This window comes from Ostrinia furnacalis, unplaced genomic scaffold (genome assembly GCF_004193835.3).
Source record: "Ostrinia furnacalis isolate ACB-3 unplaced genomic scaffold, ASM419383v2 OfSCF1166, whole genome shotgun sequence".
Lineage (NCBI taxonomy): Eukaryota > Metazoa > Arthropoda > Insecta > Lepidoptera > Crambidae > Ostrinia > Ostrinia furnacalis.
Window position 1 is genome coordinate 686,208 of NW_021131405.1, and position 25,881 is coordinate 712,088.

General features: G+C 35.6%; 2 protein-coding genes across 3 annotated transcripts in view; both read right to left on the bottom strand.

The window, feature by feature from the left end:
- Positions 1–405: 405 nt before the first annotated feature.
- LOC114351624 (multiple inositol polyphosphate phosphatase 1) lies at positions 406–4,108 on the bottom strand. Its single transcript, XM_083287598.1, is given in 7 exon segments — positions 406–498; positions 973–1,172; positions 1,487–1,608; positions 1,610–1,948; positions 2,152–2,250; positions 2,505–2,920; positions 3,872–4,108. Coding segments are annotated over 6 exon segments (1,311 nt in total). The 5' UTR covers positions 4,047–4,108; the 3' UTR covers positions 406–498; positions 973–1,012.
- Positions 4,109–5,933: 1,825 nt separating this feature from the next.
- LOC114351619 (uncharacterized) overlaps positions 5,934–25,881 on the bottom strand; it is a 52,094-nt gene continuing 32,146 nt past the window's right edge. Inside the window, exons 8-15 of one of the 2 annotated variants that reach the window (XM_028302899.1) lie at positions 18,103–19,330; positions 17,723–17,856; positions 16,575–16,725; positions 15,817–15,946; positions 11,678–11,844; positions 9,149–9,268; positions 8,943–9,010; positions 5,934–8,865 (exon numbers count right to left, since the gene is read on the bottom strand). In XM_028302899.1, the coding sequence (XP_028158700.1) occupies positions 8,184–8,865; positions 8,943–9,010; positions 9,149–9,268; positions 11,678–11,844; positions 15,817–15,946; positions 16,575–16,725; positions 17,723–17,856; positions 18,103–19,330 (2,680 nt within the window). In that variant the 3' untranslated portion in view covers positions 5,934–8,183. Of the gene's footprint in view, positions 8,866–8,942; positions 9,014–9,148; positions 9,269–11,677; positions 11,845–15,816; positions 15,947–16,574; positions 16,726–17,722; positions 17,857–18,102; positions 19,331–25,881 lie in introns of both variants that reach the window. The other variant, XM_028302898.1, reaches the window with a different exon arrangement.

The window sequence follows — 25,881 nt, forward strand, 5'->3', positions numbered from 1 at the left end:
AATGTAAAAAACATGCCAATTTATATTCTGTTCTAATATCAGTACAAATATATAAATGTAGCCACAGCTTTTATATCGCAGAACTCTCGCTACCTGCGCGAGAATTTTATTATTCATCAATGTTACCAAGTTGGGACAATCCGTATTGTTCTGTGGAAGAGAGGATCTTTATTGGATTTGTTAACTTCTTTGTTCATTGTTGTTCTACACAAGAATCAGCCTTCTAAAACGTTAGAATAAACTCCTCAAAGTACTTTTGACTAAGCGATATGCTCAAAAGAAGTTTATTGCGAAAGCTACAGGTTTTATTTCAGAAGTGTTATTTAAATGAAGTAAATATTGTGAGGGAGGAGGCCTTTGTCCAGCAGTGGACGTCATTTGGCTGAAACGAACGAACGAAATTTTGTGAACACGCGTAATTTTGTTTTCGTTTTTATTTTCTATTTCCAAATAATGGCACAAATGAACAAGCTTAATGAATCTCTTATTGATTGTACAGTCACGGAATGAAAAGGTTCGTCAGTTTTCAAATTGATTCCTTCAACGAATCGCGAGCACATATTACCTTTTGAAACTATGTTACAGAATAATCTCGACTTAAGAGAAAATAATCTTTAACTGTTCGTCAGTAAAGTTCAAAATTATTCAGATCAAAGTTGTTTGACGATTTATCTTGTCAAGAAGATTATTATGATTGATAAACTAAAACCTTCTTGTTGGTTCAAGCTGCCATTATTATTTCTATTAAATAAAAAAAACTATTGTCAATTGGTCAATGTCATCATTGCATTGCACTGATGGGATAGAAAAATAAACAAGCAAAACCTTATTAATTAGCAAACGTCATATTTATTTAAATGTTAGCAGCACTGTTTCTTGCACTGTTATGTTGGCAGGTTTGACTCTTACAGTACCTAGTGCAAGCGAAAACCGACACTAAGGTGACGAACCTTTTCATTCTGCGACTGTACATTACATATTTATAAATATTTATAAGTCTACTTTACAAACTTTAGTCGGTTTTACAAAAATCGAGTTTAGTGTCGCTGTATTCTTTCATTTTCTCCTCAAACTCTGTCCAGGGGCAAATAGCTTCGTTACAAATCGCCTTTATTGGCTCTTCGTTCAAATAGAACACCACGTTGTAGTCCGTCGCACCGTCTTTTTCACATCTGTGAAACGAAAAATTAAAACAGTTTTACAATGGTACCTAGTTGGTTTTAGTTATCTACTGTAGGTTGTCGTGCTATATTTTTTGTGTCTTAATTAGCACAACTAGCATTAATTGTACTTTAGAACATAAAAACATTTGTAAGAATATTCTGGACGTCTTGTTTATTACACCTAAATCCTAATTATGTACATTATTATACTAAAAATATCAAAAACTAAAAATTTAAATCACTTTGGCTTAATGTGATATACTCCGAAACCTACTAATTCAACATCTTAATAAAGATTTTAATAAGCTCTTCAAGTTACTCACTTGCTCAAAACTGCCATGATATTCGCCCCAAAGTTCGACAATTTACTGCTCCTCCATTTCCTATCTCGATTCCTTTTTGCACCCGTCAAAGGTTTCTCATCCTTGAATATTCCCAGAGCTGTATCTAATCGTCATATCTACTGCAGTACCGCGGCTGAAATACGCTGTAATTTTCTTGCCTTTCGCTTCTTTAGCCTCTTGAAATCCCTTTAGGAGATCTGTTAAGGGTATATTCCCGAATATTTTGTTCATTGGAGTGCCGTACCCACTTCTGTAGTAGGTTTTCAGGTCTTCCAAGTACTCTAGTACTTGTAGGTCGTCCGAAGTAAAAATGGCACACCATGGGCTAGGTTTACTGTCGATTTCTGACCAAGTATACCGACATAAGTCGTATAATGCCGTCACATTATCATCCGTTAACGCAACATCTAAACCAGCTCGTCTCTGTATTCTATCCTTAGTCTGTAATTTGAAAAGGAATAATAAATTATGGATGCCGTCCAAACCTAAATCAACACGATCTCCAGCTTCAAAATTTGTTTTATAGTTTCAGTCAGATTAGTTTCGTAGTTTCTGTGTAATCCAAAAGATATTTCAATGTATAGAATGGGAATGGTATTTATATTGAAGTAAAACTGAATGATGTAATACGTGAACTAACTTACCACCAAAAATTCCGAAGATTTTTGATATTTAACAACTTCCTCGTACGTTTTTGAATTAGATTTAACTTCTTTTTCGTACTTTTCACATGTTGTGTGTGACTGTAAATAAAGGTGATCTTAAACAATATGAAAAACAAGAACGGTAATTTCTCTTATGGACACTTTTTTCGTGTAATCGTTATTCGCCCATTTGTTATTCAGGATTAAGTTGTATAATCAGTAATGTTAATAACTTTTACTCATTAAGTGGACATTTACTTTCAGTAGAATGTGTTTTATTTAAAATAGAGAGCATACAGCTAAAATGCATAATGCATCAATAAATTACACAGCCAATAATTAAAAATACTTACAGCCATAACATAATCTTTTTCTTTATCCAGTTCGAGGCCCTTATTAACAATACCTTCAATAAACGCTTTAGCACTGTCCTCTATTTTGTCAACACTTGTAGGTCGAAAAGAGTACTCCCCTTGCTCAAGATTACCCAATAAATTCGGAAACACTGCCCTCAACCTCCTCCCGAGGCCGACCATTTCTTGATAGCCCTCATCAGAAAGTTCATTAAGTCCTTTAAAAACTTTCTTATCTATAGACCAGTTCTTTAAATTTTCAACGTCTTGGGCGCAGAGAGAACACGTCCCTTTAGCTTGGCTGTCTTGCAAATAATTTCTTATAATCACCGCACCCTCCATTTTTGCTGCGTAGTGATTATTGGGGTAACTTTTTCCATGTTTATAGAGTCCCCAAATGCTTACTGCTTCACAGCCTGTAGAAATTAATTCTCATAGAAGATGGATATGTTTTTATTGACTGTACCTAAGTATGTAATAGAATAGATTTTCCTTATCTAATAATTTTAAATCTATACTAATATTATAAAGCTGAAGTAGTGGAACATGACCCTCAACCACCATAAGGAGTTAGAACATTTAATTTACACAATCTTGGTTTGTCTATATATACTGGGCAGGGTAAAAAACTTCGTCACCGCGATGCAGGATTGTATGCGCGGTGGAGTTTGCCATAGTAAGATCGTAACAGCGCCATCTGTTGGTACGGTTTGTAGTGGCGCAATTTATTAATCACAGTTTGTTTATTTGGTTGAACGCGCTAATCTCAGGAACTACTGGACCAATTTGAAAAATTCTTTTTGTGTTGGATAGTCNGTTTAGCTATAAATGTTATATTAGAATTTGGCTTAATTGACATTTGATGATTATTTAATGAGCCATCTACTGTAGTTTTATTCCACTAAAAACAAAATAAAGTCATTCTTGTTTCTAGCTTCGCCCGCGTAAAATTCAGTTGGTCACAGATCGTTATAAATGACCTACGTTATTCTAATATTTATATAAGTACTTATAATATTGTCGTTTCATCAAAATTCCTTCAGTATTTTTTGCGAATATCCTTACATTCTCAGAACCTTTCACATATAGATTAGTAGAATCAAGCAAATAATATTTTAATGTAAAGTCATTATTTTATTTTATTTACCTAACATCCAGTGGCTTACTAAAAAGCTGTTAAGATTACAAAACCCCTTACAATTTACGGAACATCGACTCATTAATCTTGTTAATTATTCGCAAGAATTATAATTAACTCTGCCCATGACCAAAAGTGGGTTGAAGCTTGAGTGTAACCACGATTTATGGTGTACTTGAACCTACAAAAGGCTTAGTAAATATGCTGACAAAAGGGAAAATCAACTTACCTTTCACATTTATGACCGAGTCCCTTATATCGCCCCTCACTGAATTGTATGGTGTTTTGCTCGCAAAATATTTGTAAGGACAACCACTGTTCCAGAAACATACTGATGAATTCACTGAACTTGTGAAACATATAATGAAACAAGAGATTAATAAATTTAGTCTAAAATAAGCCATTTTTAACTAATTTGGTGCTAAGCTTCGACTGTCTGGAAAGGACTGAGTCGAAATTTTATCAGACATCGATAAATAATTCTCTCGGCATACCGGTTGTTAGGATTTACCCAAGGGCACTTTGGGGATTCCAGTTCGAATTAATTTAAACACAAAAGTCAACAATAACATCTTAAACGATTACTCGGAATTTCGACTTCTCTTATTTAGGATTAATGACTTGCACGAATTTATTTGTTTGGTGTTGCAAGAATATTAGTCATCATAATACGAGTATTATACAGGGTGGAATTGAAATCGTTAGCTTTCGTTCCTTTTAAAGTAAGAAGACTCTCGCCAAATATGAGACAAAAACAATAAGTTTAAATGGAAATAATTAAAACCTTGTAAAATCATTATAAACTCTTTGTAAGCGTACACTAACTAATACTACTAATAAGGGTTCCTCGTCAGGACTACGGAACCCTAAAAATCATTCAAGATAAGGCATTAAGACTTAGGTATTTTTTTCGCGCGACGAATGATTGTTCACAATCTTTTGCATTTATCTACCTATCAACCGTGTGAAAAGTAATTTATATGATTTCATCTGTGAAAGCTTTTTTTGTTTTAGTTATTCCAAAAGTCCATAATGATGAATTAGGTGAAGTAATTGAATAAAACGAACGATTTGGCACAAATATTTATTTTTTTCAACTATCATCGCCGTGACTGTCATCAATACAGATCTAGATTTCAATTCCTTTTGTTATATGAATGAATTAATGTTATAAGTAAAAATAACATATGACCACAATAAAGTAGAAGTAAAAGACAATAATATCATAGCCATGTTTATTGACTAAGCCTACTTAGTTTCCATAACATAACAAGCAAAACACTTTCTAAATTCTTAAATGAAATGTAACATAATGTAATATGAAATCCTCAAACATGTATCACATTGAATAGGTACAGTCGGGAGCTTAAATTTTAGGTACACTTAAGGTTTAATATCGGATAGCAAACGTAATTCTCTGAAATGTAATAATTAGGTATTTAATTAAGTATAGCATGTAGTTTGATTACATTGAAATTGAGAGGACGCTTTGCATTGACGTTGCTACTCGTAGATTCAAAACGTTCAGATTTGAAGGAGAGCTTATTTTTCATTTCAATACATAAGAAAAACAGGAGTTTTCACTAGTTTTCAAAAGAAAATTTTTTTTTATTAACTTATTTAGGTATTCATCAAACATGAGTGCTTTAGAACTTATTTAAAAATGGCTTTACATTAACTTTTAGGACTGTTATTTTTCTTATGACAGTTCACGAGATCATTAATACTTTTACTTCAATACCAATAAAGTCATTTGCATTATGTACAATAATATACAGGTAAAATATCAAGTACATTTTTATTTCGTCACTAATTTTAAAATTGGCGTCTTTTTCATATCAATTATGATAAAAATAAGTAAATGCTAAAGTGTTACTAATGAGTTTATTACTATTTTAGTTAATAACTAGCTAGTAAATAATACATGGTATCTTTGATACCTATAGAGTAAAACCTCCTTATAAATCTGTCAAATATTAGTTTACACCTAATAAGTAAGCAATACACATTTGATTTTACTATGAATCCATACTAACAAGTGTAATGGGTAAAATGACATTCGTATATTCACCAGAATAACCTACGTCATAGCTTAGTTCTTCTAGTCATCAAAATACTGCAACTTAACATAGTAGGTAAAATAATTATGACGAAATCAACACATTTCATCATACAAAAAAAACACGATGCATTTGTTAAAAAAAACAATACCTAAAATGCGCATGATGTGACATTCAACATGTATCCGGACTTAAGCTACAGATAATGGCACGTTGTATTTATTGGTGGAAAGAATTTTTAATGCAACTGGTTATGTCCATAGAGCAAAAAAAAAACATCAATGAACTAAGGCGAGGTCAAAAACATCTGGCAAAATTTACAAGTAGAAACTGGCATTTAAATATTAACATTATCTCTACTCCTAATGTTTAATACCTACTACTTATACAGCAATTTTATAATGTCTACCTATCATAGTATTGTTATACGACGACATTAGAGAGAGAAATGCATAAGACTTTAAATATCACTAGATGACTCACATCCAATCGAATTTTAATAAGTTATTATTACAACTTAAAGTTTGTAGTTTGGTCCAAAATTGGAAAAATGGGTCATGGAAAATAACTCAACTGGGTTCTAAGAACGTGAAGAAAGTGTAGTTACATGCATTGTAAATAAAATTTAATATGCATCATACATAGGTAAGTCAGAAGACAATAAAAAGGTAGGTAAGGGTTTTTTTTCTGTTGAATAAGTATAATATTATTTGTTTTGAAAACCATTTTAAAGTAAGAACTATCGCACCATTAGAACCCACGCTGCTTTTAACAATAAAATTATAGGCGACTCTTAGTATAAAATGTATAGGGAAAAATATTGCTTCTCTTCAATTTCTCGTAAAGTTACTTAATTAGGGATTTTTCGAAGAATATAGATAGGATATGATAGAGAGAAAAAAATCTAAACTAAATTCTACTAGGGTGCAAGGTCTAAGAAAGTGTTAGATGCTAGGTTATTCTATCTATTCAGATACGTTTGGCAGTATTTATCATTCTTTAACCGACTTTATATGCTTACGTTAAGAATATCATTAGTTTCCAATATACATAATTTAATTAAGAAAACAATTATGCTGTGATGCCGTTTTATCCAACTGTAAAATTAACCCTTTAACGTTTTAAATTGGTAGAGACTTTTTTCGATCGTGTTAGGTAATTTAATTTAAATTCAATTAATCCGAATGCGCAAAACTTATAAAAATACTTGTAATTACCAATTTTTTTTGGATTAAAATTCTGATAAATATTTATGTAAGTGCTCCAAAACTTTTGACAAGATTTTTTAACTGTCGAAAGTCTCATTTTCTGGTATCTATAACTAATTATCTCACCATTAACTGTGAATGGCAAACTGATTTTTTGTATTGCTGATACTTTTGAGTAAAAAATTAGGAAAGAAATGCATGCACTACTAAAGTACGAAGCGATAGAAAGCGAAGGAAGAAAGAGGAAGGAGCTAGAAGAATAAAAGAAATGCACAATTTTTTAAGGATTAAAGAGCGCCGTTTTATTTCAATTCCGTCGAAGCATGCTACTGCTCAGTTGTTGTGCTTTTTTATTGTATAAGCTAGCCATTAAATGTCAAATATCGTATTCGCTATCCAATTATACAGCAGGCTGGATTCTACTGCACTGGTCCAATTATCTCGCAGCGCGCTTTATTTTCATACACAATTTACTCAATGCAATGAATTTATAGGAACAACACCAATCTTTTTGTTTATTAAAGATTCACTGCTTCTTGCTCAATCTGCAGTAGTGAGAAGAAGAAATTAATACGTGTATACTAAGACAAGGAAGGAGGAAAAATAGTCCACATTTATTATAATATTGACCCACTAGGCGAGTCACCTGGGTAAAGAACAAATCAGCCCTAGGTGATAATAAATCATTTTCTGAAGGATCGTTTAACGAATGAAAGGCAAGGACTTAGAATAAAATTATATCCTTAACATCTAAATTCTAGAATCATCAAAATCATTAAAGTAGCTCATTACAATCAATGAAATATCTATCATCATCTACATAGACATAGATAGGATAAAGCACTTTATGTTGTGGTCAGCTATCTTAATATTTATACATACATTATACTCGTACTTTATGACGTCTACATTTTGTTAGTTGCTAATAATAAGATTTATTTGATTTCTGGACGTAAACATCTCCATATTGTATAGTACCTACACGTACCATTATTTAAATTGTTTGACGCGGATTCCGATTGATGAAGCAATTAAATGTAAAATAAGGCAGCCGTTCAAATATGATAATAATATCAAGACACTAAAATGAACACCGATTGTCTATCTAACGCCTGCAAGACGTCCGCATCAAACAATGTAAAAAGGCACTAACTCAACCACTGCGCTTGATTCATGTCGATACTCCTTATCGTTCTCACGCCGTGCAGCGAAACGAGATCCTAAGTGAATCTACTGACCATTTTCTTCCCAAATATGTGGCAATAAGTCTCGTTCATCCGGGATCTTGTTTCGGATCTAAATTAGCCCGCCTCTCCTGCAACGCTGCCAGTAAAGCTTCCCGGACTTCCCTTTCGGAACTTCGCCATAATCTTATTAGTTCGTCTTCAGATAGCAGAGATAACTCCGACCGTCCGCCCGTCGGTGACACTCTAGGGTAGGGCGGTGCAGGTGGTACGTCTAAATCTTCGGACACAAGAATTTCCACGCTCGCTCGAGAAGTTGGGACGTCTGTACTGAGGTAATTGTCAGATCTATCAGATACGTCTTGGTAACTTCTTGTGGACGAGCCTTCAGCGCGGCGAACCATGGGTGACGGTGTCCGGAGACGGGTGTTTATATCAGGAGGTGAACTGGTTAGACAATTGACATCTCTGCTGAGTCTTCTTCCGATGTTATGGCTAGTTCTTTCGTAGATATTCGAAATCGAATCTGAACCTAAAACCGAGTCTGTGCTAAATCTTCGTACGTTGAGTCCGGCAAGACTGCATCTTTTCCGTCGTCCCCTGGGCGAGCGCAGTTGTCTTGGTGACCGGCCTTGGCGCGGGGACCGCGAAGAGACGTCCGGCGATGTATATAGAAACTTTGATTCAGTCACCTCTTCTGTTACATCTGCAGATGTTTCAACTGGTTCTTGTTCTTTGATAGAACCTAACGAATGGTCCCGTTGTTGCACCCTGATAAGAATTTTACATGTTAGAAAACATAAATCGGCAAACCTATTATGTGCATTGCTTAAAATTTGATCACTCACCTTCTTATTGCTTGTATCATCTCGTATAATTGTGCTTTACTCTTTCTTCTTCTACGCTGTTCATGTTCCTTCTGAAACAAACGTGGATTCCTATCGTAATCTGCCAAAAACTTATTACTCCAATCATTTTACAATAACTAAAAAATGTTCATTTACAAGTTGGGAGCATACATTATTTATGGGAGTTAAATAGAACAGACAATTACCCTTTTGACACTTTTCTGGAACAGCGAAGTGAAATGTCCTTGTCGAATAGTGTTGACAAGCTCTCTGGCCGCGTGGTGTGGGGAGACTAGCTCTACACAATTTATGAATCTGTACAGTTTCTGAAACAAACATATTAAGATTATGTACGCGTGGAGAAAGCAGAATAAGTTACATACAATGTCTGAAACTTTGTAATTGTTTAATAGTTTTGTTCTTCTTAATGCTTTTGGTTTATAGTCACAATGTTGTGATAAATCTTTGACTGTTAAATATTTACATAATTCTATTACACAGTCACATTGAAAATAAAAGGAACAGTGAAGAGAAAACTTTCCTTTTGTTAGAGAATTATTCAATAGAAATTAAACTCGTTAAAGTGAAGTTTTCAAAGTCTAAAAGTTAGTTTGAACGTTCCGAGCCGTACCTACACGAATTCAGTAAAGTAGATCGAGTAAATCGTAGTATAGCTGCTTTTACGCCTACGTTTGCAACCGCTAATAAATCTAATGAAGTACAGTCGACAGCAGATCAGACGGAACGATTTAATGAAATAACTAGTTTATATTGCACTTTGATGCAGGTTGATGCTCAACGACATTCGTTAAATTTTAGTCACTAGGTCGTAACAAGTGTTGTATTATCGAATAAGGCGCAATAAAATACGGCTTACATTATATATTACTAGCTGTGTCCCGCGGTGTTACCTGCGGTAAATAGTAGCCTATGTGTTAATCCAGGGTGTCAGGTAACTCCATACTATATTTTATTAAAATTGCTGCAGCCGTCTAGACGTGAAGAAGTAACAAACATACACACTCACAAATTTTCGCCTTTATAATATTAGTGTGATGATTTATATTTATACAGATAGATAATAATAATGTCTGCTGGAGCGTATATTAATTTGAAAAATCCAAATACATAACTGTGAAAATTTAACATTCAAATCATAGTCCTTAAACTGAGAACCCAAGTTATAATTTTGTTTCACCTCATTGGCTGTTCTGGGAAACATTTGTTTGTGTACCTAGAGAATCCCATTTCATTACAAATAGAACATTATCTACGCCTGGAGGATATTAGTTTATAATTTCGAGGTACTAACAAATTTCAAACCAACGATTTACATAACACACCGTTTGTTTGACAATTCTATATTATTATGCGGAGCACGCATGTAGAACTAGTTACAGTGTAGTACATGTATTTTCTGTGTTACAATGAAAATACATAATTTAAATTGGCAATGAATCTGATAATGCGTTCATAAGTGTGCTGTTACAGCAAGAATCTCAGTAAAATTACAGCATAAAGAATCTTGATTTACCACAACTTCAGGGTTATTGTTTTAACGGCTGATGTTTATAAGCCTTTCTAAAAACGCCTTTAACCTGAGGTGAAAAATGGGCGTAAAATTTGAATATTCCATAAAGTCGAGCGTAATCACGTCACTCCGGTGTAAGCACCGGTATTAAAATGAGGCATTAAAGTATTTGAAGTCAAAGGCAATCGCTCGCCGCAACTTTGCCTACGGGCGTCCGGCACACTGAGGCACTTTGTTTGCCCTACTCAAGCGTGAGCCAAGACGGGGGGCGGATTATGTCAGCCAAGCCACAGTTCACTGCGGCTTTTAGAGCTGAGCGAGCACTTGTCTCTGGGCAACGCGTAATCTTTCTGAATTGCGTTTGTTCCGCTAGTTGTCATCTTTCATATTACACGTTCTATTTTCAGTTTCAGTTCAGTTTGTTTACAGTCCGTTACTAACTTTGATCAATGGCTGCGAGCTTAGTGTATGGGACGGTGCAGCTAATCCATATCATTTCAAATCAGTAAGCCATGAGGTCTTATGGTAATTTTATAGAATGTGATTTCAGATATCATGATTCATGAGTTAACACAACAAAATATTGCTGAAAAGATGATGAAGTATTTGTATGACTTTACTTGCAGTTTGCCAGTACATAAAACTAAGGCTGGGTTGCACCATCTTAATTTAGCTTTTACAAACGTCAAAAATCTGTCAAACTCCATACAAAAAGCACCAATTACCGATATAGTTACCGTTAAAGTTAGGTGGTGCAGCTTAGCGTAAGTATACCTACATTTGTGTTACAACATAGCAACTATTTTGGTAAAATCCACCACCACAAAAGATGGAACAGTATTATACTTGATACATCGAATAAGTCAGTAAAGTTAAGTGGATACCGTCAAATTCCGTCAACACCCCTAAAACACATCCCAACTAATATTATAAATGCGAAAGTAACTCTGTCTGTCTGTCTGTCTGTCTGTCTGTCTGTCTGTCTGTCTGTCTGTCTGTTACGCTTTCCCGCTTAAACCTCGCAACCGATTTTGATGAAATTTGGCATAGAGATAGTTTGAGTCCCGGGAAAGAACATAGGATAGTTTTTATCCCGGTTTTTGAAACAGGGACGCGCGCGATAAAGTATTTCTGTGACAGACAAAATTCCACGCGGGCGAAGCCGCGGGCGGAAAGCTAGTAATCAATATAAAACACATCTTACCTGACTAAAAAACATAATATTGCGACTCCTCCATATCGTTCCTTTGGGCTGGTGACGTAGCACAGGCAGCGTGTATTTATAAAACAGGTGCTCTAGAATCAATATAAGGCAGCCAACAACCATTCCCACTCCCAGCAGTATGAAGACTCCAGCGACAGCCGCCACACCTTCAACGAAACATAAAATTAATTAAAAGGACATTGGGAACTTTAATATGAAAAAATGCCCCACGGCGGACAAAGATGAAACGTATTTTATTTCAAAGCTTTATACTTGTAGGTATATTCACTTAAAGCGCTATGTTGTGAGATATGGGAATTCTGAGATATGACGAGTCTAAGTTGAAAATATATTTGTCTAAAATGATTTGATATTTTTACATGTTATGTTGTTTGGCATTGCAGAGTAACCAATAAAAGTAAATAAAATAATATAAATAAATAAAAAATATAAATAAAATAATATAAATAAATAAAATATTATAAATACTTAAATTAATATTAGACAACATCTCATATATTACTCCAACCCAAAATAAGTAGCTAAGGCATTTGTGTTATGGAAATCGGGAACGACGAACCACAACACACCCAAACCAGAGACAATGTGAAAAGATCGTTTTCTATATTGTCCCGGCCGGGAATCGAACCTGGGACCTCAGGATTGGCCCGGCACACCTCTAAAACCGGTGTGAGCGCCTCTCCGCCACGGAGGTCGTCAAAAATGTTACCTAAATGTAAAATAAAATAAAATATTAAAACTTCATTTTCTCAATATTCCCATATAAGAGAGAAAAAAAAATGCACGGAAATTCATTGGATATTAGTATGTATCATCTGTGATAGGTTTCGTTTGTGTCCGCTACTTTTCGAAAAGTGGGGCAAAAAGTTCCCAATGTCATTTGCACGAGCTCTTAATTAAATTACTGAAAATGATAAGATCAAATTTTATGATGTAACCCAGCAGAATGGAAGTCGTAAAACGCATTTTGGGATAATTCTAACAACATCAAACTTGAGACTGATTTACGTTTTTTGGTTTCTAATTTCAATTAGTACCAAATGTGTTAATTAGTATTAGTGGCTATTCTGTTTAAAATCCTTGTCAACACTTTGAAACTAATCTGCAACCTTAGTATTGAATTAACTAAATGCTAGGACATTTGGTGTGGAGACAATACTTGTATAATAATTTAATCATAGATGCGTAAGTCAATGTGACCGTACAACTACACATTACATAATTAAGTCTCTTGTGTTTAATTGTCATCCACTAATATTACCTATGCATGCATGTACGAGTATGTAGCAAAATCTGATTTCAGACTATTGTATTCACGGACTGTGATAGTTGCCGTTATATTTGTGACTATAATAGTTCATATTCAAACACTAACTCTCCTTGACAAATTGCTAACAGAAATAAGCTTTTTGAGAATAATATGGGTAGAGACATCCAAAAAAATATCAGCTAGGCTTTTATAATTCATCAACAAATGACAAACGACGTGATATTTATAGGAGAAAATAAATCTGGTATTTATGTCCGCAGTGTGTTATCGCATTACGCGATCTATCAAGAGAGCAATTTGCTGATGTCCAAACGAGCGGTTGTTAAATTGATTGATCACTCTCATGCCTAGCTAATGACAGGATTGATAAACAACATTCGAACTGTTTAGGCACTTGTTTAAGAGGCTAAAAAGTCATTAATGTAATTAGTGACTGTACAGCCTTAATAAGACTTTCCATAGAGGGCAAGGATGAGAGAGAGGTATTTTACACTATCTCTAAGCGGGTGGTAACTGAACTCTTGGTCTGCAACTATCTAACGCAATTTTTTTATGCGTAACAAGGCAGGTCATCATCATCATCATCATCATTTCAGCCATAGGACGTCCACTGCTGAACATAGGCCTCCCCCAATGCTTTCCATGTTGATCGATTGGTAGCGGCCTGCGTCCAGCGCTACAAGGGAGGTACATAAGTATTTGACTACAATCGCACCTGGTGTTACGTGAGAGGCAATCTAGGATGGTAGGTACATATCTGCCCTGTAAGTGCCTATTCTCTCTCGCCTTGAAAAGGCCCGGATTATAGTCTTCGGAAAATACCCAGGACCGAGCCGCCTGGAGACGCATGACGCGGAGGGCCGACCCCAAATAAAATGGGAATGGGCCAGGCAAAGTAGTAGTATAGTCTTCGGAAAATACATTAATTCATAAGTCATACGAGTATGTCATAAAGCATATCAAGTTACTGATATGTTTAAAATAACTGTCGTGTATAAAATTCGTCATTATTCGTTCTGTATCATTTATTGATTGGATACCGTTTTAATACATTTTTTTTAATGCCATTCCCTCCAATTTATGTTTTGGAACAGACAAATTAAATAAAACAATCAATCATAATTACTTTCCAATAACCGGTAAGTCATTCTTAATTATAAGGATTCCATTAGTACCATTACCGTTTCTCCAACTGACTGAAATTTTACAGAACAGTCCATTTGTTGCGGAAACTTTGGCAATATTGGCAACAGATACGAAAAGTTGCGGCCGGCAATATTTACGTATTAGGCCGCGTCAAGTTCGCTCCCGAGATTCGCTTTTACGGTAGCAGTTTGGTGTGATACTGTTTTTGTTGGTAGTAAATTGTTATTGGCTTCTATAAAGTCGACTGCTTGCAACACTATATTTTTATCTACTACTGTTGATATTTTATTTACCTGTTTTAACCCTTAATTAGTCGCATGGGGTCAAAGCAATTTCGGATTCAAAAATGAAGCACTTGGCGCGGCCCGATTTCCTCCGCGCCCCCAGTAGCTTCATAAAACACGTCTTAGTTTGTATTTTGATAGCGACTAATTCACGGGAGTGGAAGGATGCGTCGCTGCGCTCTTGAGTGGTGACCCCATGCGAGTAATTACGTAACTTTTTTGGAAGAGGTAAGTTTTTTGTTTTATGTATTTATTTTGTGTATTATGAATAATATTTGTGTTATTGTATATTCAGTTAATAAATGTTTGTTATAAATGTGTTTTTACAGCTCTAAACAATAAAAATATTGATAAATTCAGTTTTACTACTACTTTGTCTTTTTTTTTCAGAGTTAGTAGATATAGGAAAAAATAGCAAATTGTGCAATGGTTGGAAGATGTTTCTGATGAAGAAGAAGTTGGAGGGTCGAGTTCTGAGCCAGAGTTAGATGAAATAACAAAAAGTGATCATGATAGCGCTAANAAGACAATAATGCCTCTTCATAACCTGAAACTCAATCTCAAAAGTCGTATCAAGTTTGTTAGTTAACTAAAAATCAATGTCATACAATTCAAGACTACAAAAATAGACACACATTACTTTGTTGCTTGAGGAAAAAGCGGTCAAAGTTAGGAAAAGGTACTATACGGTTCTAAGTGCAGCGTCTTAGTATGCATTGTCACGCAAGATACAAATGTTGTATAAACCAAAAAGAAGAATTCTTTTGGTCCATGTTTGTGAAATTTAAATAACAAATTAACAAACTATTTAACTATGTTCTCATCATCATATACCTAGTCAAGTTAAACGTAGTAAGATACACATGAATGTATAGTAGACGTTCATAACTCAAGGGGTAAATACCTAACTCCCAGCGGGATTGGAACCCGTGACCGCTTTTGACCACGCGTGACCAGCAAAGCGTGGCGACTGAATCGTAATCAATACTGTCCGAAACACCATCATTATTCATATAATATAATATTATCAAAAAAATAAATTATATGCTTCACACACATCCATTTTTTCCAACGATAAATCCAATGTTTAATCTTTAGGTCGACTGGTGGTAATACCTCTCCCCGCCGTGCGCCTCTGCGGGTTGGATTAAAAGGGGGTGGCGATAAATTCTAATGAAATTTCCGCCAGAGACGAGCCAAATCACTTACGAATACACATTAAATTAATAACCATCCTTATTACACTATTGCAAAACGTATCCAGGATTTAGTTTACACGTGCTGCTCGTAAATCTCAGATTTGCTGACATAAATCAGACTAAATTCTTTGAGTAGCTCATTTTCTCAGAATTACCTATCATGATTTTGTTTACAAAGCCGAAAGTTACAAGAACATGTTTAACAAGAAAAGTTCTTACCAAGAGGCTTCGGCTGGATTCCGTAATCAGGACTCAATTTGAAACAGGGCAGACCTCCGTACCACTTCTCAGTTAAAATATCCATATAGCCATTCGACGAATATTTCGCTATAACTGCCGAAACGCTGTCCTGCAAATAAAAAAAGAATTTCTAACGAATGTACACAAATGTTTTTTGCGCTGGGAGATAAGTGGACGTATTTGTAAATGTCACTCGTCCGAATCACGTTGAAAACAATGGCTCCACATCTGCGACCGTTTTGTCGTGTTCAGAAAGGCGTCAAAAAACGAAGCTCTGTGTCGCTGCGTCACGGGAAAACAAAACTTTTTATTATCCGTTGATTTATGTGGCTGGCTGGCGACCGTGGTATTGAACACCGTCAAGATAAAATGACTTATAATCGGCAGAGTCTGGGCTACATGACACCCGACTATCGATCACAACATTAGGAGACTGGTGCGTCATCCATCAATCTTGCCTTACAAAGATCCGGAATCGTTCCCCCGCCGCGCCGCCCTTCCAGGGCTCTCCTTATGGAAATATATGTTACTTCGCAACGTTACTTAGACGCTGCTCTTAAAATGTCTGTTTTGCGCACGTCACCTGTGAGATATTTGTTGGTTTATCCATGCCGATGACAGCCGCCTGAATTAATCATCGGCTTAATTTAACTGGCACGGATGTTGTTTTCATTCTTTATGTGTGTTTATGTTTTTTATTTCAATGTAGCTTATTAAGTTTCAAAATTGATGTTTACCTTTAGTGGGAATCCTTTAGACATACCAATAGCGTACGTGTCTTCGGCAAGTGCGTGGTCTCCAACTCTTTGTAACTTGCACCCGTGGTCCGTGGCTCGGTAGTAGTCTAAAACTGGCGTGTCCGCTATCAGAAGATCCAATGTTCCATTCCTACAAAAGCAATCACTGAATAAATCTACAGCAACCCCCAAGTAGCTAATGCAATTTGTGGAAACCCTAAATAAAACGAGAAAATGTTAAATACATTGTGTCTAGACCAGACCATCGTCAACAGTTTAGCGAACATTCCTCCACATGAGATAACATTTTCATAATGCACAAAGATTATCATGTCAAAATGTTATGAGAGTAAAAAGAAACGCAATATTTACAAAGCAAACGTATAGCACGAGCCCTCGTAAACCCGAAGTCTTAACCCGTAAGCGGGTGGGACCCTGAAGCTGGGAGTGGAATATAAATATATACCACCACCACAATAAAAAGAACAATAAAAGCTTGCTCCTTGCAAGCAAATGTAAGCTGAATGGGACATTAAATAAGGCACACAATCATCTAACGGAATGGGAAGTGCAAACATTTCAATAATGCTTTTTGTAAAAAAATGTGCCAACACTTTGACTAGCGGTTTATTACTTAATGAGGGTGAGTTTATTTTGAAAATAAACAAAGAAAGTGACCTTTTTAACGAAGACAGTATAAAATGAAGCTAGTGAGGGTTAAATTAACTCCCTTAACTGCATTTTTAAGCGTCATTTAACAGGAAACAATCAAGTAAATCATAAATAATTGACACTCAACGTGTATTTCGAGGGATTTCATCGAATTCGGTTTTTATTGACACTTTATCCGAGGTTGGCCCGCAAAAACGGATTATTTCCATTATAATCGAACGGGAAACGTGTTGGTAATTTGAGCCGGTTGGGACAGTTAATAATATTTCGGGCAACGGATGAAACTCGTTAAAATAATGTACCGATATTTTATGAACGTCAATCAATATTGATATGAAAGAATTCAATCACCAATTCACTTTTTAATTTAAATATTTCAATGGAAAGTTAAGACCGTTTTTATTTCTGTGCAGTGTGGTCTGAAAGTAGTACAATTTTTCTCCAAGCATCATTCATTTTATATTAACTTCCCTTACCTAAGCCTCTGAATGCCCTCCTCAATGTCTTGGAGGGCGTAACGTCGCATCTGTTGAGCCAGCTGTGGATTATTCCTTTGGACATAATACTCCGACACCGACGACCTGGCGGTTCCCACTCTTAGAGAAAGCCACTAAAAGTATATTGGACATTTTAATTATAATGAAACAAAGAAGACATTTCTAGATAAGCTGGGAATGGTGGAGCTGTGAAATGAATTTGTTGTTTGGTTCTTTTTGATTTAGTTCTTGCTGTAAAATGTTTGAATTTCTACAAAAAGGTTCATTCGTCGTTCAATACTTTGGACAAATACAATTTATTTAATACATTTGTTACTTATTATACACATACATTTTAGAAAGATCATTAAGATACTTACATTACTTCTTCCTTGATAATCATCTACGGCGTTATGAAAAAACAGTCCTGCTATGAGAGCGGCAATATTGGCAGTATAACTTGCAACAAATATCACAGAAAATCCACCCCAAACGTTTATGAGGAACTTGTTAGGCCAGCTCTTTGGAGCCTTGAAGGCAACTAAATGGCCACACAATAGACCCCACATCACCCATAAAGCACTTGAAATACTAAAGTTCTTTGACCTCTGCCGTCCCCATGGATTCAAACCAAAAGGTGACAACCATTCGTATATCGCTACAGCAATAGCAGTCACATTTAGTGACGTAAAAACTGCAATCCATAATTCAGGGGAAAATGGCAAAAGAAAAGCTAGCAACGGGATATCAGGTCTTTGATTCGGTGCTGCTAATATGGATATTCCACTGAAAAAATATGGTTGGCTATAATCAATTACTTCGGCTCTTGCTGCAGACACACTAAGTGCCGCAAAAGACATATGGGCAGCTCCCGATACTAAATCTCCAATAATGCCGTTCCATTTCTCGAAATCTTCATCCGGGTCATCTTCATACACGTAATCCTCGTCTAAGCTTTTATAACCATTGCGATACTGCGAGCGATAGCTCTGTTGATTCAATAAATAATCATTAGCAACACTTCTGTACTCATTCAATTTATGAAATGGCCTAACAAGCTTTCTGGAGCCGTAAAGGCCGTCTTCTACTATGTATAAATGAAAATCAAATTCCAGTTCTTGTGCAATATTTTCGAGGAGATCCATAGCTAACCCATAGCAACAGTGTGTGGCCATTCGTGAAAAAACAGGTTTAGGTGTTGGAAAAAAGAAATCATCGGCTTCTTGATCGTTATCTCTATCCAAATCGTTGAAAGCAAGAGTGAGATTATCCCGGTCGGAGGTTCGAGGTCGATGGCATGGAAGCCCTCTGAGACATTGACCATCTTCATCCAGTTCTCCTTCCATTACAAAAGGTGGCGCTAGAGCTGTGACTATTCGAAATATGGTACGAGCGCCATCAGATTGGCCATGAGCGACGAGACGTCCTCCAGGCCACACGATGGTATGCAATTTGACGCTGCGTCCTTGTATGCGTCCCACTTGCCTCCATGAGTTACCCCCGTCAAATCCTGGCACAAGGTTTAATAAAGCAAATGAAGCTGTTAATGCTTTTTCAGGTCTCTCAGTCCCCCCAGCTAGCGCGGCTGCAGCGGAAATTCTTGTTTCCCTGCAAACAATTAATGTTACTTTAGAAGATTCATTAACTCTAATTTTACGGTTCCGTCTGAAGCATTGGATTAAACATACAGCGTTAATTCAGAGGTTTAAAGTTGTAATCTCAAGCTTGCAGGAACGTAAATTTCTAGACCTCTTTATCAAATTGCTGCGTAACTTTTCGACGTTTGTGTAACTTCGCTTTTACCGCGACGGAAGTGGGAACCGGCAGAAAACCGCTAAATCTTCCAGCTTAGTTCACTTACAGCACCCCAGGTGTATACTGACTGAATATTTCACTAGGTACTTTGAAGTATTTTGAATGGTGGAATGTGTAGGTGCTGCTCTGTCACAAACGTTAAAAGTACAAAATAAGTTACATTTAAATTGCAAATGGGAACGGTGTCACATCTGCCGTTAGTCGATTGCATTCTATAGAGGATTATTAGCTTTATTGCACTTGTGACTTAGTTGGCAGTGGTGGCGTTAGGTTCAGTGAATTTAATAAGTTCTCTCAGTTCACGGAAATCTTTTGTATCGACAGTGTCGCTATAAATCAAGTAAGTAGATTTGTATTCCACTTCATCCTCATTTTCCGCAATCCCAATAGAATAAAAAGATACAAATAGAATACGAAATTGTAAATGACTTCTACAATTTTGTTCTAGTTTTAATGTTACCGTAGGTATACAAATTTCATTAAATTATTAGTGGTAGGTATTTAATAGTCCTGAAAAAAAATTTTTGTCAATTCGAAAGTAACGTGTTCGAAAGTTAAAAAATTATGAATTCATGGCCCAAAGTGCATTTAATATTATATTGTATGCAATGAATAACTTTAAATGATTGCTTAATCATAATTCAGTTACTTTCCATCACTGAATCGAACCATAAAATGACACAGCATTATTCCATTACAATAATCTCGAATGCTCGAGCGCGGTTTCCGCATTTTCAGTTACAAAGCCGGTTCGCGAAAATATCAAACCACAGAATGACGGGCCGTCACTGTCCGCTTGACAAATCGCTGGAGAGCTCCAAAAATTAGTAAACCGAATTATGAGAGGCTGTATAAAGAATAAAGATGTTGACTCTATGAATATTTTATCCTCTCCCTCTCTTTTAATATCCATGTTTTTCAGGACGTCTTATGAAATATTGAGTTTGACTGCTCTATTATGTCTTTGAGACTATCTTTTGAATTCTTATAAACCTTTACCTACTTACGTATTTCAGGTTCTAAGAATATTTTAGCGATAGTGAGTGCATTGTAGTCAAATATAATTTCCTGTCGGGACACTTTGATATTTTCGAAGCATGAACTATGAGATCGGGAAAACTGTAAACAATTTACAAGAGCAAAAATAGTATCCAAGCAAAAAGTATAATTCAGTTCAAAATAGTGTCCCCAATTTCTTTTTTACGCAACTCATTTATCATTTTCCCAAAAATATCAGACCGCAGCTTAACGGTACGTCAGAGTCCGCTTGACAAATCGCTGGAGCGTACTTTATACAGCTATCCGATAATTATGCGGCCGGCCCCGGAAGAGAAGCAGGTGGAGTGTACGTGCGCCGGCCGATATCCACCTGTTATGTTGCTTTATTTAAAAATAGCATTGACCTGCGATTTTCCCTGCGTGGATTTCGCTGTCAGAGAAAGACAGGATCAAAAGTAACTAAAATCGGGTTAAAAAACTGGGATCACAATTTCAATAGACAAAAGAGACTAATAAAGGCATGTTAGTGACGCAGCCTGGTAGGTATAGACGAAGTTTCATCTAAATTGGTTCAGTGGTTTATGCGTAAAGGGTCCCCTTTCAAACAGAGTTACTTTCGCATTTATTAAATAAGTATAGAATTAGTACTATGATGAAATAATATAAAGTAAGGTTTAGTACACCCCAATACAGACTCTTCATCGTGGTCCTTAGGACTTGCGTCCAGCCTTGGGAAGCAAATAAATGATGATCCTCTAATCGTGTGTGGGACTCCAGCACTCAATTATTGCCTAAACTGTAAAATCTAATTCCATTGTCTGTAATTTTTATTATTGTTGATCAGCTTTAGAAATATCACAAGATCAGAACCACTTTATTGTTTTGATTACACACATCAAATCTCTCATAGCAATTATTTCATTTAAAATCGTAGAATGACTGTATGCTACTAAATAGCCCGTTCAATTTGAATGATGCATGAACAAACACAAACATTAATAAATAAACACGTTAAACACACTCTGTTTCATTTAACTTGTGGTTCGTAACAATCACAATGAGTATTGCCAATCAGACGGGTCGCTTGTTTTCCATTTTCGATTAAGGCTTTACCCCACTAGCCAATTTCTAGTCACTCTTGACCGTTTTCCATTTTCATGATTAGGGTAAGATTATAAGATAACAATGGATAGGTACAGTCAGCATCAAGTAGTTCGTGACGCCCAAAGTAGCCAATAAGTTTGCAACACGTCTTTGTTACAATTGGAATAAGGTTGTGTTGTCTTTTTGGCCACTTTGGGTGTCATGAACTATTTGAAGCTGACTGTACTAGGGTTTTTGTCATTGCTCTATTCAAAGATAACACTTAAACTGGATCAATCGATTGGTACAGCTATTTTTAGGATTACTATAATACGCGATAACGCAAGCATGTAAGCGAAATGTATAGTGCACCGTAATGCTACATATTTAACATTTTTATACCTACATTTTATAGATAAATTATTGTTTAATGAAAACAAAATATCCCTTTATAGAAAACTTTTCGAATAAAATTTGATTTGAGTGAGAAAAATATATTTTCTGTATACCTATGTGTATATATAGATTCCTGCTAATAAAGATTGTTCCTAACTTTCCATAGTTTGATTGTCTTACTAGACATACAAAAAGTGGTCAAGAAATCCTTGGAGAGGTGAACCAGTTTTATTCGTCGGCTTGACCCGATTGTCTTCAAAGACAAGTCCGTTTCAAAGGGTACATTAAGTCAGCTCCGGTCACTGCACGCGAGTATGAGCAATAAAACTCTGGCATCAAGGTTGTAACTCCCACACGAGTATTATGAGCAGTAATCACGCTTTTATTGAGGACCAATCCAGGATATTTTTGCCACCAGGGCTGGTGATTCTCGTGAAACAGAAACTAATATTATAAAGCTGATAAGTTTGTTTCGTTGAACACGCTAATTCCAGAAACCCTGGCCCAATAACAAAATATTTTTGTGTTGGATGGCCCATTTAAGTAGGTCATTTATACCATCACGCTACGATCAATAGAAGCAGAGCATCAATAAAAATGTTGGAAAACGGGAAAATTAATCAAACTGTTTTCACGCGTACGAAATCGCGGGTATAGCTGATTCTTCGTAGAATTGATTTCAAAAACTAAGTTATATGAGTGTTAAGTGTAGTGAACATTCAACAAGAAGATTCAAATCGTGTTAAAGCTTTCAGGACAAGAAACCCGATAAGACAGAGACTGGCTTAACTTAAAACTGTTTTCGGCAGGTACACATACTTCGAGACGAACTACGCCAACCATATGGGTGGAGATAAGGAAAAGTTTCACAAGTTTAATTTGCCAAGGACTTCGCGGTTTCGGTGTAAAGGAGTTACAAGAATTTCAGTTGTTTATTTTCCAGCGTGCATCCACTGCATAGTTTAGTTTAGAAACTAACGAGTAGCTTCAATTAAAGAAACTTTTAGAAACTCTTAAAAGAGAGATTGATGCCCGTTTTCACTATTAATCCCTAATTTTTAAGCGACCCCTACGGTAACATATAACAGGAATTTTGTTTTCAAAAGGGTCACTTAAAAATTAGGGATTGATGGTGAAAATGGGCATGAGTCAAGGTTAAAAACAATCTATCTATCTATATTATTCAAATTAATATAACCTTAAAAAATGTTATTTTCAGTGGCTATTAAGGTTTAGTTACTGGAAGCAATAAAACCCTTTAGGGCTTATTTGCGTAGAGTCCAGTTTTAACGAGGACGCATTAGGCAAAATAAAAATCAAGGCACGTAATAAAAGAGATGATTGCGGACGCGAAGGCTTAATGGCAGCTAAACCGAGTGCGTAAAACTGTATTCACTGGCTGACCTATATAGCTGTCCTAATTTCTGAATGAACTAAAAAGGAACTATCTACGTCAAGTCATGTCAATAGGCGGTATCACTTCGCGGGCCGCTTGGCCGGCTGCCAACCGCTTCATGCAGTTGCTACCAATTTATGTTAATGCTATCGACTTGGATTTTGCCCAAAATATTCCGAAGCTAATACAATTAGATTATTTTTTAGCTCTTTTTTACAGCTCTTATTAGGACCGTTTTTCTGGAGAGCTTATTTAACTTCTTTGTACTCGTAGATCTAACTAGTTACTTTTTATTAGATGTTTTTCGTAACTAAAAGAAATCTTCTCGGATTTTGTAGTGTATGTAAATGTTTACTTTATTTCATAAAGTTCTTTATGAAGCAAATTACCTTGAGCACAAAAAAGAAAAGATAGATGTTTTCTTATATTTAAAGGAATAACTAAGGACTCTCCATTTCTCGTTAATTTTCTTTACTTTGAACAAAACTGGTAAAAAAGATTATGAAAAGATACATACCTACTCGTATATTTCCTATTTTAGACCAATACCTAAATATTTTATGTAAAGCGATATCGATATTTCAATAAAAAATATTAATAAACTTTTTAGTGATCTGAATAGTAATATGTTTCGACATTGTAAACGTAACTTAATTAATGTTTACTAAGCTAAAGGTAAGCAAAAAGGTTTGGTCACTAATTGCTATGACAAAGACACTTCATTGTCTCCTACACAAAGAACACAATTACCAAAATTGCCCAAAATCCTGGTACACCCGAACCTGGAGAACATAAAGTGATAAACAACTTCAATTTATAATGTAAGGAAAGCCGGGACAACATTAACACACAGTTCGTAAACCCTTTAAATTACCTCGGAAATAAAGCGAATTTTAATGCAAAAGGCGTACAAATTAATTAATCTTTCGCCGTGGAACTTGGAGTATTTTTAGGCTGACTTTTTAAATAAGCATCATTAGGATCAACCTCTAGGGAATAAAGTGATTCTGTAGCTTTATTAAGTAATTTCTTTTCTATCTACTTTTGCTCAACCCCGTTCTGAGGTCCAAGGTTTATTTTAAACCGATTAAGGTGAGCTATTCGAAATGAGATTTTAAATGTAATGAATTCAATTTTTCTTCTACAATCTCGTTACATTAATCAATGTCTTTGTATAAGGTGAATTGTTATTGTTTTAGTTTCATTGTTAAATGCAATGTAGACTTACAGTTTTTTTTTTATTTCTAGATACTAATATTGCTAAAATAAATATAATTATGATCAAGGCGTTATTTGAAACAGTATCGAATATTAGATGACAAGAAGCGCTAAGAGTTAACCTATACAATTGTGACTAAATTAAACCTTAAACACACTGAAGATCTTTAAAACTATTCCAGTTAACAAATCGTACCTGTCCATCCAGCATGGCTAAGTTCATTCTGCCCGTGTATCAAGTTTTAACGATGCAACCTACATAAATTTCATAAGGACAACGTCGTCGTAGGCACGGAACTTTTTATCTCTTCTGCACAAGTAGTTCCCGTGGGGGGTCCGTGAAATATTGTGTCAACAAATTGCTAGCAACATCTCATATTTTTATTATGGAAAACGCGAATTTTTCGTAGAAACTTGAGGAATAAAAAGGCAATTTTATTTTATTTGAGCAGTCCCTGTATGCGTTAAATATGGCCCCTTTCCGTCACTAATAAAAAGTTTGACGTACGTTGAACAGAACTTTAAAATGTAATTTTCATACTAAACGTCACTTTAAACTAGGTTTCAATGCACGTTATAACTTTTATTCATATAGGGGTTTACTTGGCGACCTATTAATTGATCGTAGGATAGAATTTATCTTTAGAATAGCTAAGGTACCATTAGCAAAATCCAAAGATCAAGATCGCAAATCCTTTGTGGAATCCAGGAAAGCCAAGCCTCAATTGATTCCCATAACTATGGGCATTTAATCATCGGCAATTAATAATAGTAGGTAAGCCAACGATCATGGTGCTAGCTCTCGAATTAATTGAGGCAGATCATGGAACTATTGAACTTGCAATTCAGCTTGAATTCCGTGAGATTTACTTAACATTTATTAGGAAGTGTATACCTACTTGATATAGCGTTGACTCAGAGAGCTTTTTTTTAATTATAATAGGTCAAATATTGGGTAACTGTAGAATCTAGCCCAGAAGGAAGCCGAAGTAAAATTGTGAGAAACTTGTAACCATGGAACAAAGGAAAAAGTGCTTTGCGCTTTAACAGAAAACGGCAGAACAACAACAAATCATGTTAAAATCACACTGTAATGTGTATCAAGAGAATACGTTTCATTAATCCCTTATCTCTTCCAACAAAACATCGCCGAAATTATATGTACCTACCTAACCGCAAAAATGTATCACACCCAAAATCTGCGATGGGGTCGCAATAACAGTATCATAGTGGACCCTAACAGGCGGAATGG